Source organism: Carlito syrichta, unplaced genomic scaffold (genome assembly GCF_000164805.1).
Source record: "Carlito syrichta isolate Samal-C Ts95f unplaced genomic scaffold, Tarsius_syrichta-2.0.1 Scaffold150267, whole genome shotgun sequence".
Classification (NCBI taxonomy): Eukaryota; Metazoa; Chordata; class Mammalia; order Primates; family Tarsiidae; genus Carlito; species Carlito syrichta.
In genome coordinates this window covers 20,248-42,713 of record NW_007094363.1, presented here as the reverse complement: position 1 = coordinate 42,713, position 22,466 = coordinate 20,248, and the positions used below count along the sequence as shown (strand labels likewise).

General features: G+C 41.0%; 1 protein-coding gene and 2 pseudogenes across 2 annotated transcripts in view; 2 read left to right on the top strand and 1 right to left on the bottom strand.

Annotated features, from left to right (window-relative positions):
- NPC1L1 (NPC1 like intracellular cholesterol transporter 1) overlaps nt 1–1,498 on the top strand; it is a 29,684-nt gene extending 28,186 nt beyond the window's left edge. For both annotated transcript variants that reach the window (XM_008050553.1, XM_008050552.1), the window contains one exon: nt 1,214–1,498. In XM_008050553.1, the coding sequence (XP_008048744.1) occupies nt 1,214–1,416 (203 nt within the window). In that variant the 3' untranslated portion in view covers nt 1,417–1,498. The remainder of the gene's footprint in view (nt 1–1,213) is intronic.
- A 1,051-nt stretch (nt 1,499–2,549) lies between these two features.
- LOC103251949 lies at nt 2,550–8,173 on the top strand (annotated as a pseudogene).
- Nucleotides 8,174–8,764: 591 nt separating this feature from the next.
- Nucleotides 8,765–10,674, bottom strand: LOC103251948 (annotated as a pseudogene).
- Nucleotides 10,675–22,466: the final 11,792 nt, after the last annotated feature.

Below are 22,466 nucleotides of genomic sequence, written 5' to 3'. Positions count from 1 at the left end.
CCTTCCAAGTAGCTGGAACACAGGCGCATGCTACCACGCCCAGCTAATTTGTTTTATTTATTTATTGTAGAGACGACTCTCCCCAAGTTGCCCCGGCCAGTCTCAAACCCGCAGGGCTCAGGCAATCCTCTCACCTCAGCCTCCCAAAGTGCGGGATTATAGGCGTGGGCCACTGCACCCAGCCACCCATTTGTTTTTATTTTTATTTTTTATTTTTTGAGTTGAAGTCTCACTCTGTCACCCAGACTGGGGTGCAGTGGCACACTCACAGCCACCCCAGCGTTGACCCGCTAGGCTCCAACGATCCTTCCGCCTCAGTTTTCCAAGTAACTTAAACTACAGGTGCACGCTATCACGCCTGGCTAATTTATTGTAGAGACAAGGTCTCAGCAAGTTGCCCAAGCTGGTCTCGAACCCGCGGGCTCAGGCAATCCACTCGCCTTGGCTTCCCAAAGTGCTGGGATTACAGACTGAGGCATCGAGCCCGGCCGTCATTCCCATTTTACAGCTAAGGAAACAGACGTCTGCCCCAGGTCACCAATCTGGCCACATGGAGCAGGGGTTGGAGCCTAACAGCTCCAGGGTCCCTAGCCATGACACAGTCTCTTGTAGGAATTCCCTGACCCTCCTTGGAAGAGGACAGCGTGTGTGTTGGGGATGGTGGGTGAGACTCAAGAGAGTAGCAAAGAGGCACAGCCGTGGGGTCCAGTCGGACAAAGGGAACCTCGGGCCTCGGAGTTGCTGGTGATGGCTGCTCCTTGGAGGTTCCCAGAGCGCCTGGGGGATGGGAGAAGGCCACATAGGAAGAAGCATGGCACAGACCAGAAAGAAGTATGGCACAGACCCCCTCGATGATCTCTCATGCTCTGAGTTTGTGTGCAGAATGAGGAAGAGGTTCTCTTAGGAGGTGCCGTGGCTGAGATGTCTGTAAAGATGTCTGAGAAGAAAGGGAGAGAGAGGGCTTCCTAGGCCTGTGGGGAGGTCTCAGGACTTCATCTGGGCCAGCATGCCCACAGAAGCAGACAGGCTAGGGCCAGGCATAAAGGCCAGCTAAAAACGCTTCTGGCTTTTTGGGGTGGGATGGAGCAAGTGCGGGGGTAGGTGTAGATTGAAGTTGGGGGCTGACCTTCAGGCTCCAGACTTCTCACCTGGCTGTGGCCGTACCCCTCCCCCATCTCTCTCACGGTGGTCCTCTGCTTCTGTCTCTCTGCAGGGCCTGATGTCAACCCAGCCTTGGTGCTGGAGCAGAAGCGGGCTGAAGAGGCAGCGGAGGTCAGGGCATCCTCCTGCCCGAAGCACCCCTCTCCGGAAGCCTGCACGACCAGCAAAATCTATGTCAACCATGGCTTTGAAGGTCCTGTCAAGGGTGCTGGAGCCGTCAGCGACTTTTTGCCCAATGACGGGCAGAAGTTCTGATAGAGCCACAGATCCTGTGCAGGCTCCATGGCCCTGAACTGAGGGGCCATAGGGTCTTTCCTGTGGCTGTTCTTTGATCCACCCACTCCTCAAGGCTGGGGCGGAGGATGTTCCCATGAGACTCCCTGTCACTTTAGGACAGCATGCCCTCTGGTTGCACCACCGACGGCTCTCCTGCTCCTGTAGTGACTCCTCGGTCTCAGAGCCACCCAGATCTCAGTCAGCATGAGATGGCCTCCTCCTCATGGGCCCTGGGCCTTGGAGTTGCCAGGAAAAGACACACTCCATGTTTGTCCCAGACTCAGAGTCTTTCATAGATACATGCTTCTCATTTCAGCATTCCCTTCCTTCAACCCTTCTGTCAAAAAAATCTCAATTACGTGAGAACAGAGAGTGTGACCCCCACGCCAGGCTATGACACTTGGCAGGAAGCCAGAGAGCAGGAGAGGCCGAGGCTCAGGCCAAGAGCCAGGGTGTGGGAGACAGGCTGGCAGCCAAACCGTCCAGGTCATACCTGCAGGTCTGCCATCCATGTCTCTTTCTAGTGAGAGAAGGGACCAGGGAGGATGTTCTCATAGACACGGTCATGGATTAATCCTACCCGGAAAATGGTGTCAGACTTGACTTCAGCTCCAATGATTATTAAGCTTATTGCTGCCACTTGAAGCCACCCAGGGGACTGATGGCTGGAAGCTCTTGGGGTGGGGCTGATCCTCCCACCTCCATCTCATGCCTGGAACACAGACTTGTTGGCCTCAAACCAGCCCAGACTGAGCCTCCGAGGAGAGGAGGAGTTCTCCAGAAGCATGAACTGTAGGGGAGAAGAAGATGCCTTGCTCTGTGCTGTGCACACATGTGCCTAATAAATATTTGTTGGCAAAAGGGCGTTTTATGTCATATGTCCTACTCTGTCTCTGGGCTTAAGACAATTTTTGTAAATGACACAGATAATACATGTGTGGGAGAGTGGTTTATGGAGGTTTTAGTTTGTGCTTTATTAGATTTCCCCTCTCCCTTTTCAAGAAAGTAGTCAGGACATTGTGTGCTCATGTCCTACAAGTGCCTTTGAGGAATGGGAGTAATTTCCCCTCAAACTCAGAGGGCACAGAGCCTGGGAGTCAGCCAGAAAAAGGATGTACAGCTTCCCCTCTCTGGAAATAGCCTGCAAAGTAGGCAAGATCTAGAGAAGCTGCCGGGGAGTACAGGGGTTCACTAGGGGCGGGAGGGCCCCACTATATAAACTATCCCTCCCAGGAAGGTCCCGTACCAGGACAGTGTGTGAACATGCTCAGGTACCTTCCAGATCCCTCTCAAGCCTTTCTGTTCCCCTTTAGATTCAGCCCTTGTTTGGCCTAAGAGCTCCTGTGGCCTCCTGTGCTCAGAGGGCCTGTCAGCATGTGAAGGGGGGACAAGCAAAAGGGGGTAGGAAGGAGACAGTATTTCTGGAGCCTACTGTCTGCTCTCTGGTTCTCACAAGAGCCTCATATCAAGGCATCATTAGCCCACCTTTGAGAGGGTTGCTGGCTGACCAAGACAGACAGGAGGTCTGGTAAAGGGAGAGCTACCAGGAAATAGAGGTTGAGGAGACATCGCACAAGTCACCCTGTCAAAAACTCCACAGGTGCAGAATAAACACACAGAACTGAGGGACAAAATAGCTTCTGGTAACAGTGGTTTCAAATCAGAGGAAAGGACAGACCGTTCAATAAGTGGTGTGGGAACAGTTACCAAATTATTTGGATCAAAATAAAGTTATATCTATGTCTCACACCACATACAAAGTATAAAAGTATAGACACATCAAGGGGCTAAACATAAAAGTGAGACTATACAACTATCAGAAGAAAAAGTTTTCTAAGCACAGCAGCCAGATCCCATAAAGATAAAGACTAAAGGTTTGATTCTATAACAACTGAAAACTTCTGTAAACACACAAACACAAACAAACAAACAACAAAAAAAGAAAACTGAAAGGCATATGATGAGCTGGGAAAATGATTTGCAACATATTTAACAGCAAAGGATTAAAATCAAGAATATACATAGAGGAAGGGGTGGACTGGGCTAAGTGGCTAACTCCCCCACTGAAAAAACAATTCTGGCTAAAATAAATCTTAGCCATGTATATATGTACGTATGCATACATATCTATGCACATCGGCCTTGACAGTAGCCTTGGGAGACCCTTGACAGAGTAACTGGACTTCTGAACGTGTGTTGTTTTAGCCACTCAATGAGTGATCATTTGTTAAGGCAGCCACGAAAACACCTACACTGCATAAAGGCGAGTTTTTCCAGGGAGGATTTATCTTTTCCTTGTCCAGGGTCTTTTTATTTTTTTGAGTTGGAGTCTCTGTTGCCCAGGCTGGAGTGTCATGGCACACTCATGGCCACTCCAGCGTCAACATGCTGGGATCCGGCGAGGCTTCTGCCTCCGCCTTCCAAGTAGCTGGAACTATAGGTGCACACTACCGCGCTCAGCTAATTTTTGATTTATCCTGCTGACAAGGTCTTGTCAAGTTGCCCGGGTTGGTCTCAAACCCGTGGGCTCAGGCAATCCACTCACCTTGGCCTCTCAAAGTGCTGGGATCACAGGCTGAGCCACCAAGCCCAGTCCAGGGTCATTTTAACTAGATTTTCAGCATGTGGTGTTCAGGCCACCCATGGGTGTAGATGTGGCTTGAAATCCACATGAAAGTGACAGGTGGTGTCAATACCCAGTGTCAATCCCCCTCCCACACCAACCCTCTTGCTTAGGGCTCAGGTGAGAGACTCGTGGAGCTGGAGGTTTCAATGTGACAAGGAAGAGCAGGCCTTATGAACCCCATTTACGAGGATAAGGGCCCTATTGACTCACTGTCTTGTCCCCTCTTAGGCTGTGGACACCAAGACTCCAGGTCATGAGGGTGGGCAAATGCTTTCTTCCTGAAGTAGGCCCCGGTGTTCTCTCCCCGCTCTGGTTCTTGCCTCACCCTGAGCTGCTCTGTTCAGCTCAGCCACGATGAGGCTTTCATGGGTCTCATCAAGAAATTGGGGTGGTCTCAGTGGGAGGGTGTGTCCAGATCTCTAGGTCAGACTTGGAACAGAAGTCTGCTCCCTTTTGTGGAATTCCTATGACAACCTTCATTTTGGGATTCCTGCCTTGATAGGGGAAACTGCTTATTTTTAAAAATCCTTCTGATCATCTTTTCATGTTTTTTCTTTCTTTCTGGGCAATGGCCTTTACCACATCTTCCAGAACTTCTCCTACATTTTCTGTGATAAGCTCTCATGTTTGTCATTTCCGAGAGTTCTCACATTTTCCTCTGATATGTTTCTAATATTTTGTAACTTTTTGCTTTCTTACTGGGGATATGGTATCTCGTGATTTCTCTGAGGATGTGAATTATATGTGCTTTAGTCCCTTTCTTCAATCCTTTCTGTTTTCGGTGGTCTTTTTTCCTCTTCGTGTGTGGTAAAAATTGTAAAATTCTCTTCAGCCATTTGTGAATTCCTTCTCTTGAAATCTAAGGTGACAAAGGTGAGGAGGTTAGAATGAATATAGGAGAATCTTGTATTTATTTTAACAAATAGAAGCATTTATAGATTTGTCTCCTTGAATAGATGAATATTATTTTCTTGTACCTAAATCACCTAATTTAAAAAAATTAGGATATTCACTATATTTTTTCTTAATTTTTCCAGAGTTAGTTATGATTTATTTCCATAAGAAAATACGTAAAAAACATTTTGGCAGTCAAAAATGTCAGACTTTCTCTAAAGTACCTATCTCCATAGAAAGGCAATATCTATGTGAGGGACACTGATGGTGTTTGCAAGGAAGTTAAAAAATTTATGTTAGGCTTTCTATTAAATGTTTATTTTGAATATAAAAGGAGCAAATGACTAAAAGACCTAAGATCAGCTGTACTATTAACTATGCAGTTAATCCACAAATGTATCATGACACAACCAGAGAACTGATAAGGACTTTGAAGACAAAGGCCTGTGCTGTAAAAATTATGGTATGACATTCTTTAGAGTGCACAAATCTCAATCCTCTTCTAAGTCTCTTCATGAACATCATGGAGAGAGACACTTGGCAGAATCACCCAGCTATGAGACTCAGAGCACAAATATTTGTCTTGCTTAAATGGGGCATTTAGAAGGTATCCATAGGATATCTGATGCTTTGAGTACATAAATTATATTATTTTTAGTATTTATTTTTATTAAATAAATAATGTTTATAGATATTATATAAGTTATATATGTAATATATAATATGCTGTATTATTTCCTGTATGTATAATATGTATAAACACAATCATACAAGATAAAATCTTAAATGGAGATAACCACAATCAGCTAGTGATTTGAAATATGCTTTATGTCATTCATTCATTTAATGATAAATATATAGGATCACTATGGTTTTCTAAATTCAGTTCCTATTACAAAGTTTGGTTACTGACACTTTTTATTCACATGTATTATATTTTCACAAAGGAACATTGGATGAATTCCAGAAAAGATTAAGTCAGAGAAAAGAAGCTCTATATTTAGTGTAAAAGTCTGTCCATTCCACTGACCATAAATCATGTAGGGGTGGAGCAGATCCATTAACCCAGAGACTTATAAACTGATATTTGTATTATCACCCACAAACAGATTTATAGTCTGAGTCAAACATGCTAATTTCCTTCTAAAGTAAAATCAATCAATCGATCAATCAACACTTAAAAAATATAACAAAGTTAGGATATTTTCATATCATAGTATCACAATGCCCAATGTAGAATTAATAATTTCTTTCTTTCTTCTTTTTTTTTCTTTGGAGTAAGAGTCTCACTCTGTTGCCCAGGCTGGAGTGCAGTGGCACACTCACGGCTTTGACCTGCCCGGCTCAGGTTATCCTTCCACCTCAGCCCTCCAAGTAGCTGGAACTACAGGAGTGCACCATCATGCCTGGATAATTTTTTTACTTATTGTGGGGATGAGGTCTTACCTAGGTGGTCTTGAACCCCTGGGCTCAGGCAGTCCTCTTGCTTCCGCCTCCCAAAGTACTGGGATTACAGGCATGAACCACCACACCCAGCCTATAATTTTTTGATACACAAATCTACAATAAAATTAGAGAAATGCTTATATTGGGAACACAGAGTGGCTCTTCCTCTGACCCTTCTCAGTTTGATGACGGTTCTTCGAACCTGGACTTTGGGTTATGTCTTCACTAACTTTCTGACTTCTACCCACCACATTGCCTGCATCCCAATCTAATTTTCATATGAGGAGGTCATGGGTGGAAGACAGTTTTCTGCCACCCCCCAGTGATAAAATAGCTCTGCTTTGTATTATGCAGGATATTGGCCTGAGAAACAAAATATAAAGGTCACAACTATACAGCTTCTAGAAGAAAATTTTAAAAATTAGTTTTATTTAGATCATATTAAAAGTTCAAAAAATAATAAAAGCAACAACTTAATTAAAAATGGACAAAAGTTTAGAAACGTTACAAAAGAAGACAAAATAGGATGAATGAGTGACCAAGTACATGGAAAATTGTTCATTATCATTAGCTATCAGGTAAATAAAAATAACAATTATGATGAGATACCATTTTGTGTTAGTTCCCATTACTATTTGAAATATAAAAAAATTTTCTACGTCAAATATTGGTGAGTATAGAGAGAAAATGAGACCTTCAGACGTAGGTGTTGGTAATGTAAAATGATACAATAAGTTTGGAAACCTGACAGTTTCTTCCAAAGTTAAACATACATATACCCTAAGTTCCAGAAATTTTGCTTTTAGATTACAGAAAAATTATTGCATATATCAACAAATATATTTGTTTTATTTTATTTTGAGTTGGAGTCTCACTCAGTCGCCCAGGCTGGAGTGCAATGGCACACTCATGGCCACCCCAGCGTCTACCTGCTGGACTGAGGCAATCAATCCTTCTGCCTCAGCTTTCCAAGTAGCTGGAACTACAGGCGCACACTACCACACCTGGCTACTGTTTTGATTTATTGCAGAGATGAGGTATCGCCAAGTTGCCCAGACTGTTCTCGAGCCTGTTGGCTCAGGCAATCTCCTCACCTCGGCCTCCCAAAGTGCTGGGATTACAGGTTTGAGCCACTGTGCCTGGCCAACTAAGATATTTGAATAGGAGTGTTTATGCCAGACTTTTCACAAAAAATCAAAATATTCATCAATAGGAGAACAATTAAAGAATGGTATATCCGTGCAATGGAGTACAGTGGAAAAAAACACCACCACAACTTGGATGAATTTCAAAAGTAGTATGCCAAGTATGCTAAGAGTATATACTGTGTGATTCTGTTTATGTGAAATTTCAGAACAGAAAAAAATGTCTAAAGATAAAATTCAGTTGCTTGTGACTGAATGAATGTTTGGACTTTAAGATAGAAGGAAAATGTCCTATTGATGGGAGTGACCTGGGCGTTGTGGGAGGGTTAAAGCATGAAGGAGCTTTCGTTGTTGTTGAAAATATGTACATAACTGCAGCGTGACCACTTGGGCAGGCAGCCAGGCAACTCCGCTGGTCACCCTGTTCGCCCAACGAAAGGCCAACTTCGGAAACAAGCTGAGAAGGAGAAGTTTGCAAGACGAGTTGTAACACTGTCACAGGAAACGGATGTTGAATTACAGGCATGGAAACTCAGGCAGCAGAAGTTTCAGGAAGAAGAAAGGAAGCAAAAAACTGCTCTTAAACCAATGGGCTTCCCTGCAGAGCCCACTTCCAAGTCAATAACAAGCGAGTCCTGCCTCCCTTCCCCAGACTCTCTCTAGCTTTTCCTTTCTATCACCTAGTCGCCTCATCCCAACCAGAAGAGAGCCTTCATGTTCTCCATCTGTCTTCAGAGCGAAAGAGCTCAGACACTAGGAAGCACAGGCTGGGAGATCATCACCTGGGAGGCTTGGCTCAGTGCCCTCACCCCTGGCTCCATTCCAGTTCAGCTGAATCTTGCTCTAGGATTCCTGCGCTGTCCTTTGCAGGCCATGGGATTGGCCCAAATGTGAGCAGTAGTTTCTCTGTGAACATGAGAAAGGGATAGCCGTTTCCCTGGTTTTAACCAGGCACTCAGAACTTACACAGCCCATACACAGCTCAGGCCAAGTGCAGCTGGCATCTAATAACTGTTCTAATGAAATATCGACTTAGATATCAGACCATAAGCACAAGCGAAACACATTTTGTGATTCATCAATTTGTAAAGTTTGGGTCTATGTGTCACTGAATGTAATTTTTTTATGCCTTCTGACTCAGTGAGTGTCAACATCTAGAATTTATTTTATGTCAATGTGCAGAATGTGAAGCATTATTCTTGTATTTCAGGAACAACTAGTTTTCCTCTAGAAGCATTTTCTCTATTTCCTTATCCCAGTTTTCATCTTGTTTCTCTGATTCTGGCACCACTTCCTATTCTTGAAGTTCCTGCTGTAGTTCTTTTCCCCAACCTGCAGAATCCTCTTCTAGGACGGCTGTCTCCTCTCACTTTTTGTTGAGCACCAGTTGCTCCATTTCTTTCCTCAGATCTTCCTGATTTAGGTCACAAGGAATCAAAGGCATCCCTGACAAACTCAGAAACACCTGGGCTCGTAGACACTTCCTCCTCACCCTCCGAGTTTTAAGCTGAGATGTGATTAGTACAGGTGGCGTTTGGCGCCAAACTTCCTCTGTCAGGGGTAGAACCTCCTCCCTGCCATTACTCTTCTTCCCCACAGCCTGTTGCTGGGCGGCCAGGGTGAGCCGGCTGACGTGGGAAAAGTAGTTCCTCCAGAACCTCCCTTCTTCCACAAGTTCAGGTACAAGGACAAGCCTCATCCTGCTCAGTAGCTCGTCCTCTTGGAGCATGACCAGGGCAATGGGGTACATCTGATCAAAGTCGAATGTTTTGGGGGAGTACATTTTTAAAAAATTTATTTATTTTTAATTTTAATTTTTTTTTTTTTTTAGTCAGAGTCTCATTCTGTTGCCCAGGCTGGAGTGCTTTGGCGTGCTCTTGGCCACCACCGCCTTGACCTGCTGGGTTCAGACGGTCCTTCCACCTCAGCCTTCCAAGTAACTGGAACTACAGGCATGTGCTGCCACACCTGGCTAATTTTTTTTGATTTATTATAGAGAAGAAGTCTCACCAAGTTGCCAGGGCTGGTCTCAAACCGTGAGCTCAGGCAATCCTCTCATCTCAGCCCCCCCAAATATTTCTTCATTTTTTAATAATTTATTTTAACGATATGGGAAAGTCAAAATTAAATTGCACACCAGCTGGAGGGTCAGAAGGAAGTTCATCTTGTCAGCTGATAAGGCCAGGATTGGTTGCTGAATTGTTCTTCATCGTTACTGTCAACCCGTGGGGGCATGGCTGCTTCTGACTTCTTTGTATGCGTCCCCTCAACAAAATTTTTTTTAATGTGTCAAGAGCCCATCTCTTTATTAGTCAATCACTCCCTGAACTTTTCTTAGTATTTCATCATTAGAGATACTAGCCCTTCCCACTGTGTGAATGGCTACTGAGAAAAAGCAATAATGGAGGGTAATGGGCCAAGTATTGGGGCATACATCTTTCTGAAAGAACCAAAGGACTAGGTGATGATTCACCTCCATCACCTGGTTCCAGGTCTTGACTCCTGGGTTCAATTAAAATTTTACTGGCTTTTGGCAAGGAACAGGTCTAAGAATGAGTAGCACCTGGTTGGGAGACTGAATCCAGGAGAGACACCATCCTGGCGAGTTTCAATAAATGGCTCCTCTCCTGAGTTAGCCTCTTCCTCTTGGGTCTCTTCTGGTTTCGCCTGGGCTGTGGTAAGTAATGGAGCTGTAAGCACCCGGATGGTGCCCCGGTTCAGGATCTTGAAGCTCGTGTCCAGTTTCAGGGGCTGGCTGCAGCACTGGCACATGAAGCTCACCTGCATGGTGCTGTTGGACATCTTAGACCCCTCCATCCTTAGGGATCCTGGAGCCCACCACCCAGGTCCGGTCTACCACAGGGGTACTGCGGCCATGACTCAACAAATTTTTTGTTTCTTTTGTAAATCTCCTGTAATTGTCTTATCAGTGATGTCATCCGTTTTTCCTTCTTCTACAGTTTTCTTTATTGTTTGTGCTATTTCAGCAACCAATTCAGTTAACTTTTTTGTGGCAGCAGTTGCAAAGTTAAATAAATTGTTGATTATATTATTTTTAGCCTTTATTTTGACCTCCTCCATCCTTTGTAGTCCTTGTGTCCTACATGCTGATTCTGTTAGCCACATGTCGATTGCATTCTGCAGAGGGCAGGAAAAAAAACTCTGCATGTGGTTCTCATCTGACGGTGGTGGTTGTGTTCTATAGGTCTCTACTCCTTATGTGTGTGCAGCTCAAATTCTATTATTTCTTTGATACTGATAACAATAGCTGCTGTATTTTCTGCTTTAGTGATCACTATGCTTAATCTTTTGATCTACAGCTTAAGGAACAAAGAAGAAAAAAATGCCTTGAAGTCTTTAAGGGCCGGGTCAGTGGCTTAGCCTGTCATCCCAGCACCTTGGGAGACCGAGGCAAGTGAATTGCCTGAACCCACAGGTTTGAGACCAGCCCAGGCAACTTGGCAAGACCTCGTCTCTACAATAAAACAAAAAATTAGCCGAGCATGGTAGTGTGTACCTGTAGTTCCGGCTACTTGGAAGGCTGAGGCAGAAGGATTGCCTTAGCCCAGCAGGTTGACGCTGGGGTGGCAGTGAACATGCCACTGCTCTCCTGTCTGGGCGACAGAGTGAAACTCTGACTCAAAAAAAAAAAAAAAGTCTTTAAGATTCAATGCAAAATTTGAATTTGATGTTCAATATGAAATATTGTTCTAATAAACTATGATAAAGACAATGTCACTTGATAATATTTCTAATAACTGTATTGAATTGTGTTTGTATCCAGAGCAAAGACTTATTATAACACACTAACAAATATATTATTTCCCGTTTTTTTTTTTTTGAGTTGGAGTCTCACTCTGTCGCCCAGACTGGAGTGCAGTGGCCGCTCCCGGCCACCGCAGCCTCGATCTGCTGGGCTCCGGCGATCCTTCCACCTCAGTCTTCCAAGTAGCCAGAACTACAGGCATGCGCTACCACGCCCAGCTGATTTTTTTAAAATTTATTGTAGAGATGAGGTCTCGCTGCCCAGGTGGATCTCGAACCCGCGGGCTCAGGCAATCCACTCACCTCAGCCTCCCAAAGCGTGGGATTACAGGCTGAGCCACCGAGCCCGGCTGTTTCCCATTTTTTATTCAGCCAAATTAACTCTCGAAGTATAGATTTTTATTAAATATGGCATTCTTATCCATAATTCTTGCTTCTGATTCAATGTTTTCTGTAGTGATTCTATAGACCCTTGCATTTTTCCCAAAGTGAACTCTCTACATCAGTATACTTTCTGTTTCTTTTAGTTATTTTTTAGGACAAGTTTCTCTAACCTGTCTTTATTGTATTTTCTGAATCTAAAACAACAGTATAAACAAAGTGAGTCTCTTTCAAATAACATATTTTTTAGGGAGACATGTGGATGACTTGTTTTTAAAATCCATTCTGCCACATTTGAATTTTTAATTGGAGAGTCTAATATAATTGCATTTAAAGTAATCATCGATAATAGTTTTCTTTGTCATAGTGCTGCTTGTTTTCTATATGTGATATCATTTTTCCTTGTTAATCCTTTTCTCCATTAGAAGGCCCTGTTGAATTTGTGGCTAAACTCTATGTCATGCATGCCTACAGTGATAGTCCCCAAGGCTGTTAAAAAAACAAGACCAGAAATAATAAAATGTCACCATGTGATTGCATTTTATAAATAAAAATAGAAAACCTCAAAAATAGTACTTTAATTGTCCATATTCTTAACAGCCAAACTTTTAACATTGGTACCACTCATTGACTTTTTCTTTATATATTTATAGATCTCTACCTAGCTGACATCTAACACCTGTCTCTTTAAGATCTCAATCCTAGCACTATTGGTAATTTGGGCTGAGTATCTTTTTGGATTGGATATCGGAAATAGTATGTTGTTTAACAGTATAACTGGATCCCAGTAGTGTGACTCCTCCCGGTTGGAAAACCAAAATGTCTGTAGACATTGGAATTTTTTTTTTTTTTGCTGAGTAAAATCACCTCCATTTGAGAAGTACTGTTGTTATATGTCTCGATCTCTAACTCTGTTTATACATATTTTCATTTGTAATAGATATATTTTCAAATACCATACGCTGAAAAATTTATATGTATCTTATTTATAGTGGGTTGGCATAATAAAAAATATCCCAGATAATGCTACATGAAATCTATTGCCTATGCTGATGTCTCTATCCAGATTGTTTTCTAATAAACTTGGAAGAAAAAATACCAGATAAAAATGATACATACTCTGGTTTCTCTTCAGATCGTAGAAATCTTTTGCCTTCAAAATGGTGAATGACTTAATTCTGATGGGAATCATAGATCATCCTGAATAGCAGGTTCCTTTATTTGGGATGCCCCTCATCACCTCTGTGATGGCACTTGTGGAAAATGGGTGTGATTATCCTTCTTAAAGTGGACTCCAGGCTTCAAAATCCCATGTGTTATTTTTTTCCTCTCACTAATCTTGGTTATTCAACAACCATGGAACCTATTTTCTTGGTGTATTTTGTTTTAGATGAAAATACAGTCTCTTAATATTTTTGTGCCAGGAAGCTAGTTTTCTTTCTTGTGTTCACCATTAGTCAAGTATTCATTCTGCCAGCAATGTCCTCCTACCACTACGTGGTCATCTACAATGCTCTGCACAGTTGTCATGTCACAAAGGGTATATCAGGTGCTGGTGGCAATCCCCTGTCTCTGGAGCACCTTTTTTTTTCTATCTACCATAGAGATTTTTATTTTATCCTTCTGTGGCTGCAATGCCACCTACTGCGACAGTCTCCCTTTGTTATCTTTAGTATGCTCAAATATGCATGGAATTGAATTGGTAGATCTGACTTCATCTCTTCTGATAGTTATTGTGTTCTGCCTGCTCATCCTCAAAGCCATTCTGAGGATGAACTCTGCAGGCACAAGTCTTTTTCCACCTGTGGATTCCTTTGACAGTGGTCATAGTATTCTATGGGAGTTTGATAATTATGTATGTGCAGCCCAAGTCTCGTCATTTCTTTGACATTAATGAAGTGGCTTTCGTATTTTACACCAGGTTATCTCAATTTTGAATCTCTTGATCTATAGCTTGAAAAACAACTGTAAGATGAATACATTTTTAGAATATATGGTACAGCATGTTGACTATAGTTAATAATACTGTGTTATTTACTTGAAATTTGTTCAGAGGGCATATTTAAGAATTTTTGCCCAACACGCTTCCAAACAAAAGGTGACTAGATTTTTGTAGTCTAATTTATATACACACACAATAGGTACATGTCTCTTATCATCATGTTCTACATAATGAATATATACAATTTTTATTTGTTAACTAAATATTTTAAAATAAATTTTTAAAAGTGAATACCCAAAACCAGGTCAAGCACTGAAAATGAATTCAAAAAAGAATAATTCACCAATAAGGCCAGGCTTGGTGGCTCAGCCTGTAATCCCCGCACTTGGGGAGGCTGAGGTAAGAGGATTGTCTGAGCTCACGGGTTCCAGACCAGCCTGGGCAACTTGGTGAGACTTCATCTCTACAATTAAAAAAAAAAAAAACACTTCTAAAAAATTCACCAATAAATAAATAAATTCACAGAATATAAGGTAATCAGTCCATTTGAGATGAATGACTTTACTCAAAAAGAAAGTCATCATAAAGTGAATGAATGTAGGTCGTAGTTTAAACAGAACTGTAACAAATTGTGAAGACTGGGAATCACAGATTATCATTAAGTAGTCAGGAACATGTGCAAAAAAATGAACAAGGATATTTACATTTTAATCAGTGATTTCCGTTTTAAAAAGTCCAACCATCTTTAGCAAAGGAAGATTGAGAAGAAGCAGGATTTTATTTTAAAGGCTATTGCTAATGATACATAGAAGGAAGTCAGCCAGAAACAACATAAAAGATAAATGTTCCTTAAAAAAATGGAGGCTTTGAGGAGAATATTTATTCTTCATCACTTCTGTTTCTCAGACTTGAACATTTTATCTGAGCATCAGACTTTTGAGACATTAATTTGGGGACTAGATGAAGGCAAACATATGAACTCTAAGATTGTTGAGCTTCTGAATTTATGAAAACAAAAACCCCAAGACCTCAACATCACATCACATCACTCTTTTTTTGCAATTAAGTCATTTTCTTTAAGCCAACGTTTGTTGAGTGATTCATTCCATGTGTGGGAGAAGCATTTCTAAATTATACAATGAGGAAAAACAGAAACATATGCAATTGTGAAGGATGGGCACCATGTTTTCCTAAGATATGTCATTCACATAGACTAAGATGCAAAAAGCACCCCTGTACACAACATGTACAATATACAGTGTTGCCATAAAACATCCTAATGAATTGGATCTATTGTAAACACCCCAAAATTGCCCATTATAGTGATCAGACAGAAGAAAAGTAACTTTATACAACTCAGAACTATGTATCAATCTAAATAAAATAAACTTTACTAATTGACCTATGTAGTTTATCATTGAAAGATTTCCTGAAAGAGAGAAAGTAAGTAATAATTAAGGAGTTTGAGTGTGAAAGTTAAGTATTATTGCTGGGTGCGGTGGTTCAAGCCCGTAATCCCAGCACTTTGGGAGGCCGAGGTGAGAGGATTGCCTGGGGTTTGAGACCAGCCTGGACAAATTGGTGAGCCCTCATTTCTAAAATAAATAAATAAATAAATAAGCTGGGCATGGTGGCGTGCGCCTTTAGTTCCAGCTACTTGGAAGGCTGAGTTGGAAGGATCGCCTGAGCCCAGCAGGTCGAGGCTGTGGTAGCCGTGAGTGTGCCACTGCACTCCAGCCTGGGTGACAGAGTGAGACTCCGACTCAAAAAAAAGAGAGTTAATTATTATTATCTTTAGAATAAGAATGACCTGTGATTTATTAAAATATTTAATGATCCATAACAATCTTAATATTTTCAAATGTTCAAGTATATCTACTAATAATTTCTTAACTGGAGAAAGTTACTATCTGGGAGAAGATGGATGGGGGGAATGACAGATCCCTGAAGAGTTGAACAGAAGTGTTGTGAGAAAGAGAACTTCCAGAAGTCAAAAAATGAGAGAAACTACATTTTTTTTTTTTTAGTTGGAGTCTTACTCTGTCACCCAAGCTGAAGGGCAGTGGCACACTCACGGCCACTGCAGCCTCGACCTGCTGGGCTTAGGCGATCCTTCCACCTCAGCCTTCCAAGCAGCTGGAACTGCAGGCATGCACCACCATGTCTGGCTAATTTTTTTATTTATTGTCGAGACGAGGTCTCACCAAGTTGCCCAGGCTGGCCTCGAACCTGTAAGCTTAGTCAATCCTCTTGCCTCCACCTCCCAGCTCCCAAACTGCTGGGATTATAGGTGTGAGTCACCAAACCCAGCTGTACAATATGTGGCCTTTTATGTTTGGCTTATTTCACTTAGAAGTAGGAGTCTGGAAATTTTTGTACACTTTTTTTTTTTTTTTTTTACAATTTTGCAAGATACATAGAACCTCATTTAATTTTTCTGTTTCAGCTGGCTTTCTCTGCCAATGCTCTGACAAGAGAAGGAGGGAATTGTCTCATTACTGCCAGGTGGAAGTAAAAGTCCAGATTCCCTACTTGGCCTTGATTGATATGTGGGAGTTAGCCCTCCTATGCCTTTTTTCTTTTCTTTTCTTTTCTTTTTGAGTTGGAGTCTCACTCTGTCGCCCAGGCTGGAGTGCAGTGGCATACTCAAGGCCACCCCAGCGTTGACCTGCTAGGCTCTGGTGATCCTTCTGCCTCAGCCTCCCAAGTAGCTGGAACTATAGGTATGTGCTACCATGCTCAGCGAATTTTTTTTTTTTTTTTTTAAGTAGAAATGAGGTCTTGCCAAGTTACCTGGGCTGATCTCAAATCCACGGACTCAGGCAATCTACTCTCCTCGGCCTCCCAAAGTGCTGGGATTACAGGCTGAGCCACCAAGCCTGGGAACTTTTTCTAATGATACCAACAAACAGAAGCTGGAGTTCACTGAGAAGTTGCCATTAATGACTCTTCATGTCTCAGGAAATGTACATTAGAAAAGATGTCACATCTGTTTGAAAAATAAGTTAAAAAACACGGTAGTATTGACTGATATTTGGTGTGCTGTCATGGTTTTAATCCCTGCCATGTTGCAGATGTATGGTATAATAAAGGACTTGTAACTTCATTTGTAAAGTTGAAACAAAATGACCTTATAAAACTACTGATCAGCTGGGCTCCGTGGCTCAGCCTGTAATCCTGCGCCTTTGGGAGGCTGAGGTGAGTGGATTGCCTGAGCCCGCGGGTTCGAGACCTGCCTGGGCAACTGGGTGAGACCTCATCTGTAACAATAAATCAAAATGAGCAGGGCGTGGTAGCGTGCGCCTGTAGTTCCAGCTACTTGGAAGGCTGAGGCGGAAGGATCGCCGGAGCCCAGCGGGTCGAGGCTGCGGTGGCCAGGAGCGGCCACTGCACTCCAGTCTGGGCGACAGAGTGAGACTCCAACTCAAAAAAAAGAAAAACAGACAAACAAAAAACTACTGATCTTGAGGAAGATGTTATTATGTAAAATTTACCTAAACATCTCACAAAGATAAAAAATATTGAGGACTTATTGGCAACAGAAAGTAGCACTTAGCTATGGAAAAGTTACATGTGTATTTTGTAGCCAATACCAAAATCCATAGGAAAATACAAAAATAAGAGACTAAAGGCAGAGAGAAAGAAATATAAAAAAACCTATGAGGAATTACTGTTATAGATGATATGTTTTGTTGAGAGTTCCAACTTCACAATATGGACTCTATGAATGACTAACATTTTGATTTGTCTTTTTTGGGCATAGAGTTTTATAGAAACTGCTATAGTAAAAATTTCAAAATTGCCTAAGAATTTGTGGCAAATAGCTATGACAAAAGTTCAGGGTGAATAACTGGAAGTAATAATGGTTTGCATAATTACTTCTAGCCCCAGGGCCACCTGAGAATCTTTTCTTGCTAGATCTTACTTCCAGAATTAATTAAAATCATGGAATTTATAGGTGATAGGCTGGGTGCAGTGGCTCACGCCTATAATCCCAGTGCTTTGGGAGGCCAGGTGAGAGGATTGCCTGAGCCCATAGGTTCAAGACCAGCCTGGACAACTTGGCAAGATCTCACCTCTAAAAAAAAAAGGGGGATTGATGAAAAATAAATAAATAAATGGAAATTCAGTTAACATTAGGATGTGTTGCACGAAGTTTATGAGGAGGCTCTGTGACTATCAAGGACTAAAAACTTGAGGGACTCATAGCTGATGGCTTCCTGAGTTGTGTGGTTTTGCACACACTCAGTTACGTCTCTTATGACCATGCTTGTCCCAAGTAAACAATACTTGAAACAACAAGGGCTGTAGTAAGGGGTCACTAGACATGAGTCACTGATATGGGTTCACTATACATGGTGTTATGTCTGTCCTGTATAGCTTACTAAAATTAAGTAAACTTGATGCATGCAGGCTTTATGGTTTGTTTGTTTGTTTGGTGAAGTTCACTGTCAGCCTACACCCAAGGTCATTCATTTTAATGGTAAAATAGATAAAACCTTAAGCAAGGACCACTCCTTCGGGTCCCCTCCCACTGTGGGAACTTTTCTGTCCTCTCAATAAATCCTGCTTTCTAAAAAAAAGACAACAAAAACAACAACAACAAAACAGTAAACAATATCATTAGTTTTCCATATGTAGTAAAGACAATTAGAATTGCTCATGGAAATATAATATAAAGCAGTTAAAGAAATAGATAACATGAAAATTTATATATCTGGAGAGTGGATAAATGTGTATCTGGAAGTAGATGAATAATTTCAATATTGCCAAACATTGAATATGGTAAATGTAGTTTTAACTATTCTTTATTTTTTATAACAAAGGTACTTGCATTTTATTTACATTATATAACATATTGACATGTTTATGCTTGTGTGCAAAAGCCTTTGTGAGAACTTCTATCTAGTAGATGACATGACTAGAGAGATATTCTACATATATTTATTTATTTAATTTATTTTATTTTTTTGAGTTGGAGTCTCACTCTGTCGCCCAGACTGGAGGGCAGGGGCTGCTTCCGGTCACCGCAGCCTCGCCTGCTGGGCTCCGGCGATCCTTCCGCCTCAGCCTTCCAAGTCGCTGGAACTACAGGCGCGTGCTACCAGGCCCGGCTGATTTTTGATTTATTGTAGAGATGAGCTCTCGCCAAGTTACCTAGGTGGGTCTCGAACCCGCGGGCTCATGCAATCCACTCACCTCAGCCTCCCAAAGTGCGGGATTACAGGCTGAGCCACTGAGCCCGACTATTCTACATATATTAAGCATCTTTTCAGTATATTCTCACCAAAAAAAGTTATTCCCGAAAAAAGCAAATTGAGACGTAGAGTTCAATTAGTTTTTGAAAAGATAAAGATTGCTTGGTATGTCTTTGAAAAGATTCTATATTATTACACATTATCTTAATAGCTTTATTGAGGTATAATTGATATATAAAGAACTACACATATTTAAGATGTACAATTTTTTTTTTTAGTTGAAGTCTTACTCTGTCGCCCAGTTGGAGTGCAGTGGCACACTCACTGCCACACTAGCGTCAACCTGCTGGACTCTAGCAATCTTTCCACCTCAGTCTTCCAAGTAGCCAGAATTACTGGTGCGTGCTACCACACCCTGGCTAATTTTTGATTTATTGTAGAGACGAGGTCTTACCAAGTTGCTCGGGCAGGTCTCGAACCCATGTGCTCATGCAATCTACTCGCCTTGGCCTCCCAAAGTACTGGGATACAGGCAGAGCCACTGAACCCGGCTTAAGATGTACAATTTAATGAGTTGGAACACATACAAAAACTATTGTAAATAGTTTGATGGCATTAGCTCTTTTCTTTTATTAATGGTTATCATATACATAGAATTTAAATCAATCCGCATTCATATACATCACAAATCTATATGTAAAAACTATGGCATCTGTAATTATATTTTTAATATAGGATTAACTAAAAATGATTCTCTTGTTTATATCTAGAGATTTTTGATAGCAAGTTGAATATGTATGCCCTTTCACTACAAACTAGCAACTATGAAGACGTTTGAAAATTTCCTCGGTATCTCATGGGCTTCTGGAGTCCCAGATGCCTCACTAATCTTTTAAAGTAAATGGAGTTCAAAAGTAGAAAAAAGTTCTTAAGTATAATTAACTTATTGTTAACTCAAATATGTTTTCCAAAGTTTTTTTTTTTGTTAACACTGAAAGATGTCATTATAAAATGAAAAAAGAAAACTATAGAATCATTGAATGAATAATAACAGAATTGAGTCAAAAAGTGGGTGTTAGATCATGTAATCTGATTTTAAGTATATCAAAAGGAATTTTTATAAGGGATAAGTTTCCTGAATGAAAAATATCTCCTTGGCTTTTTTTTTGAATCTGGATTAAAGAGGAAAAAGATAACTTAAAAAGAGAGATGAAATGGGTTTTGAATTGTAAATACTCGAAACTTACTCTTTATGTCATCATATATATGCAACTAAAATTTCATAATCTGAAGTTGAAATCTTATGAGGCTTCTGTTTTAATCTCATAAGTAATTATAGACTTAGCAACTCTATTCAAAGATGAGGGCTTAAACAAAGAAATTTTTACCAAAAATAATAGTTTTGGAAAAGCTGAAGTGGAAATAAGTTATTTCATTTGTATGAGAGGTCTACTACTCTTCAGATTATTTAAAATATAAGTCAATGAAGTCAAATTATCACTTTACAGTTATATCTATTTTCTTGAAAATTAAAGAATCATTATTTTTCCTAGAAAGCACAATATTTTAATTTTCTTAAGTATAAATATCATTACACTTGTACACATATAATGTGTATTTTGTATTGATTCAAAGATGATAACCTAGAAAAAAGGAGAGCTATGTGACAGGCTACTGTGTTTGTAATGCAGGTATTTGAACTACACAGCTTTCCTTTTCTGGCTTGCTGCCATCTCTTATAACAGATAAGTGTATAGATTGTATAGATAAGACTATCTATACAACCCTTAGAATGCATTTATGGGTTTCCTGTAAGAACTGAATGTTTGAATGTTGTAGGATTAATGTGACTTGAAATTGACAGGAAAGCCGGGCTTGGTGGCTCAGCCTGTAATCCCGCGCCTTTGGGAGGCTGAGGTGAGTGGATTGTCTGGGCCCGCAGGTTCGAGACCCGCCTGGGCAACTTGGTGAGACTTCATCTCTACAATAAATCAAAAAATTAACCGAGCGTGGTAGCACGCACCTGTAGTTCCAGCTACTTGGAAGGCTGAGGCAGAAGGATCGCCGGAGCCCAGTAGGTCGAGGCTGCAGTGGCCAGGAGCGGCCACTGCACTCCAGTCTGGGCGACAGAGTGAGACTCCAACTCAAAAAACAAAAGAAAGAAAGAAATTAACAGGAAAATATTTTATTTCTACGGACATTTCAAGGCAGTCTCCACTTTGTTTCTCAAACTGTAAATCCTTAAGTTTAATATGAGAGTTACTAGTATATAGGATACAGAAACCACTTTCTACTGTTTCACGGACTCCTGAGACATTGGCTGAATGTAACTAAAGCTTAAGGTGCCACAGAATCTTCGCACAGCTGTCAGGCCCAGTGGAGAAGGCTTTCAGATGAGCAGATCCTCAGGATAGCAAAACCCATTAACATGTAGGAAATGATCATAGAAAGTGAACATGGCAATGACTCTAGAGGAGATTAACAGCAGGAACTCCTCCCAGAGGTGTCAGAACACAATGGTTTTAGCAGTGGGGGAGCATCACAAATAGAGTGGCTGACAACACTGAGACCATAAAAGGACAGTTTCCCAAAGCCTATTGTCAGTGAGTTAATTTTTCTAACCACCTAAGATCCAGTAAGCAGCCCTACATACTGTGTCTTAGACTATAGCTTCAATGTAAAGACTAGTGTTGATGATGGCAACATGGCAACCACAGGCCATAACCAAAGACATGAAACCTTTTGTGGTAATGAGTACCCCCCCAAATAAATACTATACTATGGGGGAAGAGAAGTTGGTTTTCCTCACAACTAAACAGTTCATCATCATTTTCCACGGACAACAGGTATCCACAAATGAAAGGAAGCTGAGGAAAAAGTGCACGGCTCTGTGGAGCTTGAAAGTGATTTGAACTGACATGATCGTGCCCAGATTCCCCAGCAAGTAAGTGGCATAAATCATAAAAACCAACACAAATTGTACAACTTGTAGTTTGAGGGTCTACCTCTCCTAAAAGAAACTCAGTGAAAACTGTGAAATTCTCCTCTGCCATGTTCATTTTACTGAAATCTGTGGTGAAAAAAAAGAGGATTAGAATGGATGCAGGAGACTTTGGTACATATTAAAAATCAAATAGAAACACATATAGACTCGTCTTTTTTGATAAGTATATTATTTGATGAATCTAAAACTACTCATTTATATCATTAGCCGTGTACTATACAACCCTATTTTTTCAGTGCTATGATTAAATCCTATAAGTAAATATATGAAAAAATATTTCAGTTCTCAAAAGTTTGAATCTTTCTGTAAAGTGACTGCCTCTAAATGAAGGTGATAACACATATGAGGGATACTGATAGTGTTTGGTGTTTGTAAGGAAGTTGGAAAATTAATCTTAAGCTTTTTAATCTTTATTTTTAGTATTTTTAATATAAAAGAGCAAATGACAAAAAGATTTAAAATCAGTTGTACTATTAACTTTCTGGTTAACCCACGAATATATTATGACATAACCAGAGAAATGGTAAATAAATATTTTGAGGCAGAGGGTCTGATCTCCAAAGGTGATGGTTCAACATTCTTTTTTTTTTTTTAACATATTTTTTATTTTAAAATTGTGGGGTACAGT